Genomic DNA, 18,132 nt, shown 5'->3' with positions numbered 1-18,132 from the left:
AGACTCGTTGTCTCCTGTTGCTTAGGTACTCCTCTATCCACCGGAGTACCTTCCCTTTCACTCCAGCCTGCATCTCCAACTTTCGCACTAGCCTCTTGTGTGGCACTGTATCAAAGGCTTTCTGACAATCCAAAAATATGCAGTCTGCCCACCCTTCTCTTTCTTGCCTTATTTTTTTTTTTGTCTGGTCGTAGAATTCAAATAACCCTGTGAGGCAGGACCTGTCATCCCTGAACCCATGTTGGTGCTGTGTTACAAAGTTCCTTCGCTCCAGATGCCCCACTAGTTTTTTTCGCACAATCTTCTCCATCAGCTTGCATGGTATGCAGGTTAGGGACACTGGTCTGTAGTTCAGTGCCTCCTGTCTATCCGCTTCCTTGTATATCGGGACTACGTTAGCTGCTTTCCAAATATCTGGCAGTTCCCCTGTTGCCAGTGATTTGTTATACACTATGGAGAGTGGTAGGCGCAGTTCTTTTGGTCCTTCCTTTAGTATCCAAGGGGAGATTCCATCTGGGCCTATAGAATTTGTCACATCCAAATCTAGTAAACACTTCCTTACTTCCCCGCTGGTAATCTCAAACTCTTCTAGTGGTTCCTGGTTAACTATTCCCTCACTTATCCCTGGAATTTCTCCTTGCTCTAAGGTGAAGACCTCCTAGAATTTCTTATTCAGTTCCTCACACACTTCTTTGTCATTTATAGTGAATCCTTCCGCCCCTATCCTTAATTTCATAACCTGTTCCTCTACTGATGTTTTTCTCCTGATGTGGCTATGCAACAATTTAGGCTGAGTCTTTGCCTTGCTTGCGATGTCATTTTCGTATTTTCTTTCTGCCTCTTTTCTCATCCTGACATATTCATTCCTGGCATTCTGGTATATTTCTCTACTCTCCAGTGTCCTGTTATTCCTATAGTTTCTCCATGCCCTTTTACTTTGCTGCTTAGCTAGCCTACATCTCTGATTAAACCATGGGTTTCTCATTTTCATTTCTCTGTTTTCCTTTTAGACTGAGACAAACTTGTTTGCTGCGTCCTTGCACTTCTGCGTGATGTAATCCATCATATCTTGGGTCGCCTTTCCCCTGAGCTCTGTTTCCCATGCTATATCTGTTAGGAATTTTCTTATCCCCTCATAGTTTCCCTTTCGGTATGCTATCCCTCCTCGAGTTCAATAACCCTTCTTCAATCAGGTACTCAAACACCAGTACACTGTGGTCGCTCATTCTTACTGGGTCCTCAAAACCGATTTCTCTTATGTCCGAGTCGTTCAGAGTGAAAACTAGGTCGAGTCTCGCTGGTTCGTCATTGCCTCTCATCCTTGTGGGTTCTCTGACATGCTGGGTAAAAGGTTTCTTGTCACCACCTCCAGTAGTTTGGCTCTCCACGTATCCTCGCCTCCATGCGGTTCCTTGTTCTTCCAGTCAATCCTTCCGTGATTGAAGTCGCCCATGATGAGCAGGTGGGATCTATTTCTACGGGCAGCAGAGGCTGCCCTCTCACTTATAGTGTTAACTGGCATGTTGTTGTTTTCATACTCTTGACTGGGTCTTCTGTCATTTGGTGGAGGGTTGTATATTACTGCTACTACTATTCCTGGTCCTCCCATTGTCATGGTGCCTGCTATGTAGTCCATGAACCCTCACAGCCCGGGTTGGCCATCTCCTTAAAACTCCATTCCTTTCTCATGAGTAGGGCCACTCTGCCTCCTCCCCTACCTTTCCTCTCTTTCCTTATTACTGTGTACTCCTGGGGAAACACGGCATTCGTTATGATTCCAGAGAGTTTTGTTTCAGTGAGTCCGATTACATCTGGGTTCACTTCTTGTGCTCTTTCCCTTAGTTCACTTGTCTTGCTTGTGATCCCATCTATGTTCGAGTACATCACCCTGAAACTGACTCTCTTCTGCTTCTCCTCTGGGGGGGACCTTTGGGATCTGGGGTGAGTGGGAGCTGGGGGGACCTGGCACGGGGAGACTGGTGGAGGTGGGAGGGCTTGGGGGAGTGGGGGAGAGGAGGGTGGTGGGGGAGAGGGGGGAGGGTAAGGGGGGTGGGTAAGAGGGGGAGGGTAGGTGGGGAGAGTGAGAGGGGGAGGGTTGGGGGGGGGGGGGAGAGTAAGAGGGGGAGGGTTGGGGTGGTGAGAGAAGGGGGGGGGGGTTGGGGGAGCATGGGGGAGGAGAGGCTTTGGGGGATAGGGGAGATATATATATATATATATATATATATATATATATATATATATATATATATATATATATATATATATATATATATATATATATATATATATATATGCTGTATGCTCCAAGTGGACTTCATGTGGATGTTGATTACTGGTGTCAGCTCGTGAATGAACACAACCTCAGGGATACGAAGCCTCGTAGGGTGGTGTGATTACTGTGGTGTCCTTCACTACGTCTTGGTGATCCAGGATGGTGTTGTGGTGTTGAGAAGATGTTGCTTAGTACCTCCCTCGGTCTTCTCAGATGTCTTGGCAGCTCTTGCACCACGAACTTGAACGAATCCAACAATCTGTTGTGAACAACGATTACAGCAATACAGAATTTGACGAAATCGTTAGTAAGAAGCTGGGCCGCCACCTGACTGATGATAACCAGGCCCCAGGGGTGGGAAATAGGCCCTCCAAGGAACACATTATAATGTATTATATATTTACATTTACTGAGGCATTTAACAATGATGAAAAGGTGATACGAGATATAATTGACAGGAATTGCAGACCTCGCAGTGAAAACGCAAGGATTCGTCCTATAATTAATTATAGCAACCCTTGTACACCTTCCATCATTATGAGAAATAACATGTCTGCCTCCACTGACAACCTGAGGTGCACTAATGTTGTGTATTAATACAAGTGCAACTCTGGAGACTGTGCACTCTGAAATATATGCTACATTGTACATACCACGAATACACTGAGTAGACGTCTTACACTTTGTTTACAAGACTGAGGTATTATAGAAGATCATTCTCAACACCACAACACCTTCCTTACTCACCAAGACATAGTGAAAGATACGACAATAATCACACACACCGACGACCGTAGGAGGCTTCGTATGCCTGAGGCTGTGTTCACTCGGGAACTGACACCAGTAGTCAACATCCAGATGAATTCAACTTGGAGCATACAGCTGTTTGATGGTCCTCCATTGACCCAGAGTGAAGATGTAAGACCTGGCGGACAGCTGGAAGCCGGAGTCAGACCACAGTCACCTCACTCTATCCTTCGTCGCTCCCTACGATTAATGGGATTAGGTGAAACGTAGAGTGAGATGTTCCTACGCTTATAAATGTCTAAATTTCTTCTTGCAAGCTCTTACGGGCTACTCATGCCCGTGCCACCTTTGGGTGGCTTAATCTTCATCAACCAATCTCTTAAGCTTAGTATACATGTGTGTGTTGAACATAGAGTATATTCCTGATCATGTAAAATTGCTGACGAAACTTCAAACAATAAACTGGAAACATTAAGTGATCTAGTGTTTCTTCATCCTCTAGATGGTAGAATGGAAAATATCTAAGAAAATTATCAACAGTCACACTGCTGTTGTGTTTAATGACATGTATAGATAGATAGATAGATAGACAGATAGACCTGCATGTAGTGAACTATTCACTGCTTGACCTAATAAGAAAACCAGACATGTAGAACACACAAATATTTATGTTCCCATTTCTGGGGAGGAACGCTGAACTACACTACTCTACCTGTAGTCGTTCTGGGGAGGAACGCTGAACTACACTACTCTACCTGTAGTCGTTCTGGGGAGGAACGCTGAACTACACTACTCTACCTGTAGTCGTTCTGGGGAGGAACGCTGACCTACACTACTCTACCTGTAGTCGTTCTGGGGAGGAGCGCTGAACTACACTACTCTACCTGTAGTCGTTCTGGGGAGGAACGCTGAACTACACTACTCTACCTGTAGTCGTTCTGGGGAGGAACGCTGAACTACACTACTCTACCTGTAGTCGTTCTGGGGAGGAACGCTGAACTACACTACTCTACCTGTAGTCGTTCTGGGGAGGAACGCTGAACTACACTACTCTACCTGTAGTCGTTCTGGGGAGGAACGCTGAACTACACTACTCTACCTGTTGTCGTTCTGGGGAGGAACGCTGAACTACACTACTCTACCTGTAGTCGTTCTGGGGAGGAACGCTGAACTACACTACTCTACCTGTAGTCGTTCTGGGGAGGAACGCTGAACTACACTACTCTACCTGTAGTCGTTCTGGGGAGGAACGCTGAACTACACTACTCTACCTGTTGTCGTTCTGGGGAGGAACGCTGAACTACACTACTCTACCTGTAGTCGTTCTGGGGAGGAACGCTGAACTACACTACTCTGCCTGTAGTCGTTCTGGGGAGGAACGCTGAACTACACTACTCTACCTGTAGTCGTTCTGGGGAGGAACGCTGAACTACACTACTCTACCTGTAGTCGTTCTGGGGAGGAACGCTGAACTACACTACTCTACCTATAGTCGTTCTGGGGAGGAACACTGAACTACACTACTCTACCTGTAGTCGTTCTGGGGAGGAACACTGAACTACACTACTCTACCTGTAGTCGTTCTGGGGAGGAACGCTGAACTACACTACTCTACCTGTAGTCGTTCTGGGGAGGAACGCTGAACTACACTACTCTACCTGTAGTCTACATGTAAACTCATCGTTATCACATATACATAAAACTATTTTGTTTTCTTTTGTACCCTAAAAAGTGCTTCCGAACCAATTTATAAATCTTGCTCCACCAACATCAAGAGTATATAGGACAACGAGGAAGTCAAACTTGCCGTTCACACGCACGCCTTGACTTCCACCTGGCTCTGCCTTCACCTTTGTTTCCTGTAATTCTTAACATGAATTCTTACTGAATTGGTCTTAATATTCACAACCAAAAATATATTAATTTGATTGTTTTAGTTTGTTGCACCAAAATGATCATTAATATAAACTGTAAATAAATAATACAAATTAAAGTCTTATAAACAAAAGTATACATCTCAACGTGTATAGTTAAAAGTCTCAACACCAGCTGTATGAAACTGTGAATTCTTGGAGTATTTTGAAGAACAAGAGAAACAAATATAAAATAATATAAAAATTTGTTGTATCTCAGAAAATACTTTTATTGATATCAATTTACATTCCAAGCTTAAGTGAGATGTAAATGGAAAATCGACTATTATCAAAGGAGCGAATAAATCGTCGTGGGAATGTATCCAGGAATACAGTACCGCAGTTTATGTATTTTGTGCCTTACACATGTCAGCACATATAACCCGTCTTGTTATTAGAGTGGGTCTGGTACTGGACTGCCACTCTACCGCAATAGTATTGATCCTTTGAGTCTTTATTGAGAAAATGTTGCAAAATGTGGCTTGAGAAGTATTCAAGCTCCTACACACAGCTATGTAAACCCAGCTTAGGTATACCTCACTATCAATGACACAATTTGCACCTCACCTTCTGCCCTGATCGTCAACGACTATGCACTACCTCACTGTACCTCACCCTACATGGTGAGTGTACTGTGACCTTATTCCTACCTGCTCCTCACCTCACTATCTTACTTGCTCACCCCTCATCTTACTCTCTTCTCTATATATCTGCCTGTACCTTCCTCTTTACGGGCTCACCATAGTCGGTGCTACATGGACATATCGTTCTGAGTAGGTAAATCTAAAACAACAACAACATCCACTCGTCCACGAGGACAACTGGACATACAAGGGCAGGGAAGGTGGACGGAGCCTTGGTGTGGTCGCCCCTCAAGACCGCCTCCACCACCTCTGTGACCACGACACCTTCAAGAAGGACATTCGAGCAGACTACCAACATCAGGGAACTGGGACTAGGAAAACAATCCTCTTGTAACACCTGGACCCTCTAGAGGGGCTGACTGTGGCCACCCTTGCTGACGCCTGAGGCACTCAACTGTGTACCCCATCAACTGTGTACCCCATCAACTGTGTACCTCATCAACTGTGTACCCCAACTACTGTGTACCCCATCAACTGTGTACCCCATCAACTGTGTACCCCAACCACTGTGTACCCCATCACCTGTGTACCCCAACCACTGTGTACCCCATCAATGTGTGTACCCCATCAACTGTGTACCCCATCAACTGTGTACCCTATCAACTGTGTACCTCATCAACTGTGTACCCCATCAACTGTGTACCCCCATCACCTGTGTACCCCGTCAACTGTGTACCCTATCAATGTGTGTACCCCATCAACGTCTGTACCCCATCAATGTGTCCACTCCATAAACTGTGTACCCCATCAACTATGTACACCATCAACGTGTGTACACCATCAACGTGTGTACACCATCAACGTGTGTACACCATCAACGTGTGTACACCATCAACGTGTATACCCCATCAACATGTATACCCCATCAACGTGTGTACACCATCAACATGTATACCCCATCAACGTGTGTACACACTAAACATGTATACCCCATCAACGTGTGTACACCATCAACGTGTGTACACCATCAACGTGTGTACACCATCAACGTGTGTACACCATCAACATGTATACCCCATCAACGTGTGTACACCATCAACGTGTGTACACCATCAACTGTGTACCCCATCAACGTGTGTACCCCATCAACGTGTGTACCCCATCAACGTGTGTACACCATCAACGTGTATACCCCATCAAGGTGTGTACACCATCAACATGTATACCCCATCAACGTGTGTACACACTAAACATGTATACCCCATCAACGTGTGTACACCATCAACGTGTGTACACCATCAACGTGTGTACACCATCAACGTGTGTACACCATCAACTGTGTTCACCATCAACGTGTGTACACCATCAACGTGTGTACACCATCAACGTGTGTACACCATCAACGTGTGTACACCATCAACTGTGTACACCATCAACGTGTGTACACCATCAACGTGTGTACACCATCTACGTGTGTACACCATCAACGTGTGTACACCATCCAACGTGTGTACACCATCAACTGTGTACACCATCAACGTGTGTACACCATCAACGTGTGTATACCATCAACGTGTGTACACCATCAACGTGTGTACACCATCAACTGTGTACACTATCAACGTGTGTACACCATCAACTGTGTACACCATCAACTGTGTACACCATCAACTGTGTACACCATCAACGTGTGTACACCATCAACGTGTGTACACCATCAACGTGTGTACGCCATCAACTGTGTACACCATCAACTGTGTACACCATCAACGTGTGTACACCATCAACGTGTGTACACCATCAACTGTGTACCCCATCAACGTGCGTACACCATCAACTGTGAACACCATCAACTGTGTACACCATCAACGTGTGTACACCATCAACTGTGTACACCATCAACGTGTGTACCCCATCAACGTGTGTACAACATCAACTGTGTACACCATCAACTGTGTACACCATCAACGTGTGTACACCATCAACTGTGTACACCATCAACTGTGTACACCATCAACTGTGTACACCATCAATGTGTGTACACCATCAACTGTGTACACCATCAACTGTGTACATTATCAACTGTGTACACCATCAACTGTGTACACAATCAACGTGTGTACACCATAAACTGTGTACACCATCAACTGTGTACACCATCAACGTGTGTACACCATCAACGTGTGTACACCATCAACGTGTGTACACCATCAACTGTGTACACCATCAACTGTGTACCCCATCAACGTGTGTGCACCATCAACGTGTGTACACCATCAACTTTGTGCACCATCAACGTGTGTACACCATCAACGTGTGTACCCCATCAACTGTGTACACCATCAACGTGTGTACACCATCAACGTGTGTACACCATCAACTGTGTACCCCATCAACGTGTATACACCATCAACTGTGTACCCCATCAACGTGTGTACAAGATCAACTGTGTACACCATCAACTGTGTACACCATCAACGTGTGTACACCATCAACGTGTGTACACCATCAACGTGTGTACCCCATCAACTGTGTACACCATCAACGTGTGTACACCATCAACGTGTGTACAACATCAACTGTGTACACCATCAACTGTGTACACCATCAACTGTGTACACCATCAACTGTGTACACCATCAACGTGTGTACACCATCAACGTGTGTACACCATCAACTGTGTACACCATCAACTGTGTACACCATCAAACGTGTGTACACCATCAACTGTGTACACCATCAACTGTGTACACCATCAACTGTGTACACCATCAACGTGTGTACACCATCAACTGTGTACACCATCAACTGTGTACACCATCAACGTGTGTACACCATCAACTGTGTACACCATCAACGTGTGTACACCATCAACGTGTGTACACCATCAACTGTGTACACCATCAACTGTGTACACCATCAACGTGTGTACACCATCAACGTGTGTACACCATCAACGTGTGTACACCATCAACTGTGTACACCATCAACTGTGTACACCATCAACGTGTGTACACCATCAACGTGTGTACACCATCAACGTGTGTACACCATCAACTGTGTTCACCATCAACTGTGTACACCATCAACTGTGTACCCATCAACGTGTGTACACCATCAACGTGTGTACACCATCAACGTGTGTACACCATCAACGTGTGTACACCATCAACTGTGTACACCATCAACGTGTGTACACCATCAACTGTGTACACCATCAACTGTGTACACCATCAACGTGTGTACACCATCAACTGTGTACACCATCAACGTGTGTACACCATCAACGTGTGTACACCATCAACTGTGTACACCATCAACTGTGTACACCATCAACGTGTGTACACCATCAACTGTGTACACCATCAACTGTGTACACCATCAACTGTGTACACCATCAACGTGTGTACACCATCAACTGTGTACACCATCAACTGTGTACACCATCAACTGTGTACACCATCAACTGTGTACACCATCAACGTGTGTACACCATCAACTGTGTACACCATCAACTGTGTACACCATCAACGTGTGTACACCATCAACGTGTGTACACCATCAACGTGTGTACACCATCAACGTGTACACCATCAACTGTGTACACCATCAACGTGTGTACACCATCAACGTGTGTACACCATCAACTGTGTACACCATCAACGTGTGTACACCATCAACTGTGTACACCATCAACTGTGTACACCATCAACGGTGTACCCATCAACGTGTGTACCCCATCAACGTGTGTACACCATCAACGTGTGTACCCCATCAACTGTGTACACCATCACGTGTGTAACCATCAACGTGTGTACAACATCAACTGTGTACAACCATCAACTGTGTACACATTGAACTGTGTACACCATCAACTGTGTACACCATCAACGTGTGTACACCATCAACGTGTGTACACCATCAACTGTGTACACCATCAACTGTGTACACCATCAACGTGTGACAACATCAACTGTGTACACCATCAACTGTGTACACTATCAACTGTGTACACCAGCAACGTATGTACACCATCAACTGTGTACACCATCAATCTGTGTACACCATCAACGTGTGTACACCATCAACGTGTGTACACCATCAACTGTGTACACCATCAACGTGTGTACACCATCAACTGTGTACACCATCAACTGTGTACACCATCAACGTGTGTACACCATCAACGTGTGTACACCATCAACGTGTGTACACCATCAACTGTGTACACCATCAACTGTGTACACCATCAACGTGTGTACACCATCAACGTGTGTACACCATCAACGTGTGTACACCATCAACTGTGTTCACCATCAACTGTGTACACCATCAACTGTGTACCCCATCAACGTGTGTACTCCATCAACGTGTGTAAACCATCAACGTGTGTACACCATCAACGTGTGTACACCATCAACTGTGTACCCCATCAACGTGTGTACACCATCAACTGTGTACACCATCAACTGTGTACACCATCAACGTGTGTACACCATCAACTGTGTACACCATCAACGTGTGTACACCATCAACGTGTGTACACCATCAACTGTGTTACCATCAACTGTGTACACCATCAACGTGTGTACACCATCAACTGTGTACACCATCAACTGTGTACACCATCAACGTGTGTACACCATCAACGTGTGTACACCATCAACTGTGTACACCATCAACTGTGTACACCATCAACTGTGTACACCATCAACTGTGTACACCATCAACGTGTGTACACCATCAACTGTGTACACCATCAACTGTGTACACCATCAACGTGTGTACACCATCAACGTGTGTACACCATCAACGTGTGTACACCATCAACTGTGTACACCATCAACTGTGTACCCCATCAACGTGTGTACACCATCAACGTGTGTACACCATCAACTGTGTACACCATCAACGTGTGTACACCATCAACTGTGTACACCATCAACTGTGTACACCATCAACGTGTGTACACCATCAACGTGTGTACACCATCAACTGTGTACACCATCAACGTGTGTACACCATCAACGTGTGTACACCATCAACTGTGTACACCATCAACTGTGTACACCATCAACTGTGTACACCATCAACTGTGTACACCATCAACGTGTGTACACCATCAACTGTGTACACCATCAACTGTGTACACCATCAACGTGTGTACACCATCAACGTGTGTACACCATCAACTGTGTACACCATCAACGTGTGTACACCATCAACTGTGTACACCATCAACTGTGTACACCATCAACGTGTGTACACCATCAACGTGTGTACACCATCAACTGTGTACACCATCAACTGTGTACACCATCAACGTGTGTACACCATCAACTGTGTACACCATCAACTGTGTACACCATCAACTGTGTACACCATCAACGTGTGTACCCATCAACGTGTGTACACCATCAACTGTGTACACCATCAACGTGTGTACACCATCAACTGTGTACACCATCAACGTGTGTACACCATCAACGTGTGTACACCATCAACGTGTGTACACCATCAACGTGTGTACACCATCAACGTGTGTACACCATCAACGTGTGTACACCATCAACGTGTGTACACCATCAACGTGTGTACACCATCAACGTGTGTACACCATCAACTGTGTACACCATCAACTGTGTACACCATCAACGGTGTACACCATCAACTGTGTACACCATCAACGTGTGTACCCATCAACGTGTGTACACCATCAACTGTGTACACCATCAACGTGTGTACACCATCAACTGTGTACACCATCAACTGTGTACACCATCAACTGTGTACACCATCAACGTGTGAACCCCATCAACGTGTGTACACCATCAACTGTGTACACCATCAACTGTGTACACCATCAACTGTGTACACCATCAACGTGTGTAGACCATCAACGTGTGTACACCATCAACGTGTGTACACCATCAACGTGTGTACACCATCAACGTGTGTACACCATCAACTGTGTACACCATCAACTGTGTACACCATCAACTGTGTACACCATCAACTGTGTACACCATCAACGTGTGTACACCATCAACGTGTGTACACCATCAACGTGTGTATACCATCAACGTGTGTACACCATCAACGTGTGTACACCATCAACTGTGTACACCATCAACGTGTGTACACCATCAACTGTGTACACCATCAACGTGTGTACCCCATCAACGTGTGTACACCATCAACGTGTACACCATCAACGTGTGTACACCATCAACGTGTGTACACCATCAACGTGTGTACAACATCAACTGTGTACACCATCAACTGTGTACATCATCAACGTGTGTACACCATCAACGTGTGTACACCATCAACGTGTGTACACCATCAACTGTGTACACCATCAACGTGTGTACACCATCAACGTGTGTACACCATCAACTGTGTACACCATCAACGTGTGTACACCATCAACTGTGTACACCATCAACTGTGTACACCATCAACGTGTGTACACCATCAACGTGTGTACACCATCAACGTGTGTACACCATCAACGTGTACACCATCAACGTGTGTACACCATCAACTGTGTACACCATCAACGTGTGTACACCATCAACGTGTGTACACCATCAACTGTGTACACCATCAACTGTGTACACCATCAACTGTGTACACCATCAACGTGTGTACACCATCAACGTGTGTACACCATCAACTGTGTACACCATCAACGTGTGTACACCATCAACGTGTGTACACCATCAACTGTGTACACCATCAACGTGTACACCATCAACGTGTGTACACCATCAACTGTGTACCCATCAACGTGTGTACACCATCAACTGTGTACACCATCAACGTGTGTACAATCAACTGTGTACACCATCAACTGTGTACACCATCAACGTGTACACCATCAACGTGTGTACACCATCAACTGTGTACACCATCAACTGTGTACACCATCAACGTGTGTACACCATCAACTGTGTACACCATCAACGTGTGTACACCATCAACGTGTGTACACCATCAACGTGTACACCATCAACTGTGTACACCATCAACTGTGTACACCATCAACTGTGTACACCATCAACTGTGTACACCATCAACGTGTGTACACCATCAACTGTGTACACCATCAACTGTGTACACCATCAACGTGTGTACACCATCAACTGTGTACACCATCAACTGTGTACACCATCAACTGTGTACACCATCAACGTGTGTACACCATCAACGTGTGTACACCATCAACTGTGTACACCATCAACGTGTGTACACCATCAACTGTGTACACCATCAACGTGTGTACACCATCAACGTGTGTACACCATCAACGTGTGTACACCATCAACGTGTGTACACCATCAACGTGTGTACACCATCAACTGTGTACACCATCAACGTGTGTACCCCAACGTGTGTACACCATCAACGTGTGTACACCATCAACGTGTGTACACAATCAACGTGTGTACACCATCAACGTGTGTACACCATCAACTGTGTACACCATCAACTGTGTACACCATCAACGTGTGTACACCATCAACTGTGTACACCATCAACGTGTGTACACCATCAACGTGTGTACACCATCAACTGTGTACACCATCAACGTGTGTACACCATCAACTGTGTACACCATCAACTGTGTACACCATCAACTGTGTACACCATCAACGTGTGAACCCCATCAACGTGTGTACACCATCAACTGTGTACACCATCAACTGTGTACACCATCAACGTGTGTACACCATCAACGTGTGTACACCATCAACGTGTGTACACCATCAACGTGTGTACACCATCAACTGTGTACACCATCAACTGTGTACACCATCAACTGTGTACACCATCAACTGTGTACACCATCAACGTGTGTACACCATCAACGTGTGTACACCATCAACGTGTGTACACCATCAACGTGTGTACACCATCAACGTGTGTACACCATCAACTGTGTACACCATCAACTGTGTACACCATCAACGTGTGTACACCATCAACGTGTGTACACCATCAACGTGTGTACACCATCAACGTGTGTACACCATCAACGTGTGTACACCATCAACGTGTGTACACCATCAACTGTGTACACCATCAACTGTGTACACCATCAACGTGTGTACACCATCAACGTGTGTACACCATCAACGTGTGTACACCATCAACTGTGTACACCATCAACGTGTGTACACCATCAACGTGTGTACACCATCAACTGTGTACACCATCAACGTGTGTACACCATCAACTGTGTACACCATCAACGTGTGTACACCATCAACGTGTGTACACCATCAACGTGTGTACACCATCAACGTGTGTACACCATCAACGTGTGTACACCATCAACGTGTGTACACCATCAACTGTGTACACCATCAACGTGTGTACACCATCAACGTGTGTACACCATCAACTGTGTACACCATCAACGTGTACACCATCAACTGTGTACACCATCAACGTGTGTACACCATCAACGTGTGTACAACATCAACTGTGTACACCATCAACTGTGTACACCATCAACTGTGTACACCATCAACGTGTGTACACCATCAACTGTGTACACCATCAACTGTGTACACCATCAACGTGTGTACACCATCAACGTGTGTACACCATCAACTGTGTACACCATCAACGTGTGTACACCATCAACGTGTGTACACCATCAACTGTGTACACCATCAACTGTGTACCCCATCAACTGTGTACACCATCAACTGTGTATACCATCAACTGTGTACACCATCAACGTGTGTACACCATCAACTGTGTACACCATCAACGTGTGTACACCATCAACGTGTGTACCCATCAACGTGTGTACACCATCAACGTGTGTACACCATCAACGTGTGTACACCATCAACTGTGTACACCATCAACGTGTGTACACCATCAACGTGTGACACCATCAACTGTGTACACCATCAACGTGTGTACACCATCAACGTGTGTACACCATCAACGTGTGTACACCATCAACGTGTGTACACCATCAACGTGTGTACACCATCAACGTGTGTACACCATCAACGTGTGTACACCATCAACGTGTGTACACCATCAACGTGTGTACACCATCAACGTGTGTACACCATCAACGTTGTACACCATCAACGTGTGTACACCATCAACTGTGTACACCATCAACGTGTGTACACCATCAACGTGTGTACACCATCAACTGTGTACACCATCAACTGTGTACACCATCAACTGTGTACACCATCAACGTGTGTACACCATCAACGTGTGTACACCATCAACGTGTGTACACCATCAACTGTGTACACCATCAACGTGTGTACAACATCAACTGTGTACACCATCAACTGTGTACCATCAACTGTGTACACCATCAACGTGTGTACACCATCAACGTGTGTACACCATCAACGTGTGTACACCATCAACGTGTGTACACCATCAACGTGTGTACACCATCAACTGTGTACACCATCAACTGTGTACACCATCAACGTGTGTACACCATCAACTGTGTACACCATCAACGTGTGTACACCATCAACGTGTGTACACCATCAACGTGTGTACACCATCAACGTGTGTACACCATCAACGTGTGTACACCATCAACGTGTGTACACCATCAACGTGTGTACACCATCAACTGTGTACACCATCAACGTGTGTACACCATCAACGTGTGTACACCATCAACGTGTGTACACCATCAACTGTGTACACCATCAACGTGTGTACACCATCAACGTGTGTACACCATCAACTGTGTACACCATCAACGTGTGTACACCATCAACGTGTGTACACCATCAACGTGTGTACACCATCAACGTGTGTACACCATCAACTGTGTACACCATCAACGTGTGTACAGCATCAACGTGTGTACACCATCAACGTGTGTACACCATCAACGTGTGTACACCATCAACGTTGTACACCATCAACTGTGTACACCATCAACGTGTGTACACCATCAACGTGTGTACAATCAACTGTGTACACCATCAACTGTGTACACCATCAACTGTGTACACCATCAACTGTGTACACCATCAACGTGTGTACACCATCAACGTGTGTACACCATCAACGTGTGTACACCATCAACTGTGTACATCAACTGTGTACACCATCAACGTGTGTACACCATCAACTGTGTACACCATCAACTGTGTACACCATCAACGTGTGTACACCATCAACGTGTGTACACCATCAACTGTGTACACCATCAACGTGTGTACACCATCAACGTGTGTACACCATCAACTGTGTACACCATCAACTGTGTACACCATCAACGTGTACACCATCAACTGTGTACACCATCAACTGTGTACACCATCAACGTGTGTACACCATCAACGTGTGTACACCATCAACGTGTGTACACCATCAACGTGTGTACACCATCAACGTGTGTACACCATCAACTGTGTACACCATCAACGTGTGTACACCATCAACGTGTGTACACCATCAACGTGTGTACACCATCAACGTGTGTACACCATCAACGTGTGTACACCATCAACGTGTGTACACCATCAACGTGTGTACACCATCAACGTGTGTACACCATCAACTGTGTACACCATCAACGTGTGTACACCATCAACGTGTGTACACCATCAACTGTGTACACCATCAACGTGTGTACACCATCAACGTGTGTACACCATCAACGTGTGTACCCCATCAACGTGTGTACCCCATCAACGTGTGTACACCATCAACGTGTGTACACCATCAACGTGTGTACACCATCAACGTGTGTACACCATCAACTGTGTACACCATCAACGTGTGTACACCATCAACGTGTACACCATCAACGTGTGTACACCATCAACGTGTGTACACCATCAACGTGTGTACACCATCAACGTGTGTACACCATCAACTGTGTACACCATCAACGTGTGTACACCATCAACGTGTGTACACCATCAACGTGTGTACACCATCAACGTGTGTACACCATCAACTGTGTACACCATCAACTGTGTACACCATCAACTGTGTACACCATCAACGTGTGTACACCATCAACGTGTGTACACCATCAACGTGTGTACACCATCAACGTGTGTACACCATCAACGTGTGTACAATCAACTGTGTACACCATCAACGTGTACACCATCAACGTGTGTACACCATCAACTGTGTGTACACCATCAACGTGTGTACACCATCAACTGTGTACACCATCAACGTTGTACACCATCAACGTGTGTACACCATCAACTGTGTACACCATCAACGTGTGTACACCATCAACGTGTGTACACCATCAACGTGTGTACACCATCAACTGTGTACACCATCAACGTGTGTACACCATCAACGTGTGTACACCATCAACGTGTGTACACCATCAACGTGTGTACACCCAACGTGTGTACACCATCAACGTGTGTACACCATCAACGTGTGTACACCATCAACTGTGTACACCATCAACGTGTGTACACCATCAACGTGTGTACACCATCAACGTGTGTACACCATCAACTGTGTACACCATCAACTGTGTACACCATCAACGTGTACACCATCAACGTGTGTACACCATCAACGTGTACACCATCAACGTGTGTACACCATCAACGTGTGTACACCATCAACGTGTGTACACCATCAACGTGTGTACACCATCAACGTGTGTACACCATCAACGTGTGTACACCATCAACGTGTGTACACCATCAACTGTGTACACCATCAACGTGTGTACACCATCAACGTGTGTACACCATCAACGTGTGTACACCATCAACGTGTGTACACCATCAACTGTGTACACCATCAACGTGTGTACACCATCAACGTGTGTACACCATCAACGTGTGTACACCATCAACGTGTGTACACCATCAACGTGTGTACACCATCAACGTGTGTACACCATCAACGTGTGTACAACATCAACTGTGTACACCATCAACTGTGTACACCATCAACGTGTGTACACCATCAACGTGTGTACACCATCAACGTGTGTACACCATCAACTGTGTACACCATCAACGTGTGTACACCATCAACGTGTGTACACCATCAACTGTGTACACCATCAACGTGTGTACACCATCAACGTGTGTACACCATCAACGTGTGTACACCATCAACTGTGTACACCATCAACGTGTGTACACCATCAACGTGTGTACACCATCAACTGTGTACACCATCAACTGTGTACACCATCAACTGTGTACACCATCAACTGTGTACACCATCAACGTGTGTACACCATCAACGTGTGTACACCATCAACGTGTGTACACCATCAACTGTGTACACCATCAACTGTGTACACCATCAACGTGTGTACACCATCAACGTGTGTACACCATCAACGTGTGTACACCATCAACGTGTGTACACCATCAACGTGTGTACACCATCAACGTGTGTACACCATCAACGTGTGTACACCATCAACGTGTGTACACCATCAACGTGTGTACACCATCAACGTGTGTACACCATCAACGTGTGTACACCATCAACGTGTGTACACCATCAACGTGTGTACACCATCAACTGTGTACACCATCAACTGTGTACACCATCAACGTGTGTACACCATCAACTGTGTACACCATCAACGTGTGTA

General features: G+C 45.6%; 1 protein-coding gene across 1 annotated transcript in view; it reads right to left on the bottom strand.

Moving 5' to 3' along the window:
- Positions 1-2,411: 2,411 nt before the first annotated feature.
- Positions 2,412-18,132, bottom strand: part of LOC138368892 (involucrin-like) — a 28,286-nt gene continuing 12,565 nt past the window's right edge. The window contains exon 2 of the mRNA XM_069331613.1: positions 2,412-2,531. Coding sequence (XP_069187714.1) covers positions 2,412-2,531 — 120 coding nt within the window. The remainder of the gene's footprint in view (positions 2,532-18,132) is intronic.

This window comes from Procambarus clarkii, chromosome 3, assembly GCF_040958095.1.
Source record: "Procambarus clarkii isolate CNS0578487 chromosome 3, FALCON_Pclarkii_2.0, whole genome shotgun sequence".
Lineage (NCBI taxonomy): Eukaryota > Metazoa > Arthropoda > Malacostraca > Decapoda > Cambaridae > Procambarus > Procambarus clarkii.
The sequence above is the reverse complement of the archived record's forward strand: the minus strand, read 5'-3'. Positions and strand labels throughout refer to the sequence as shown.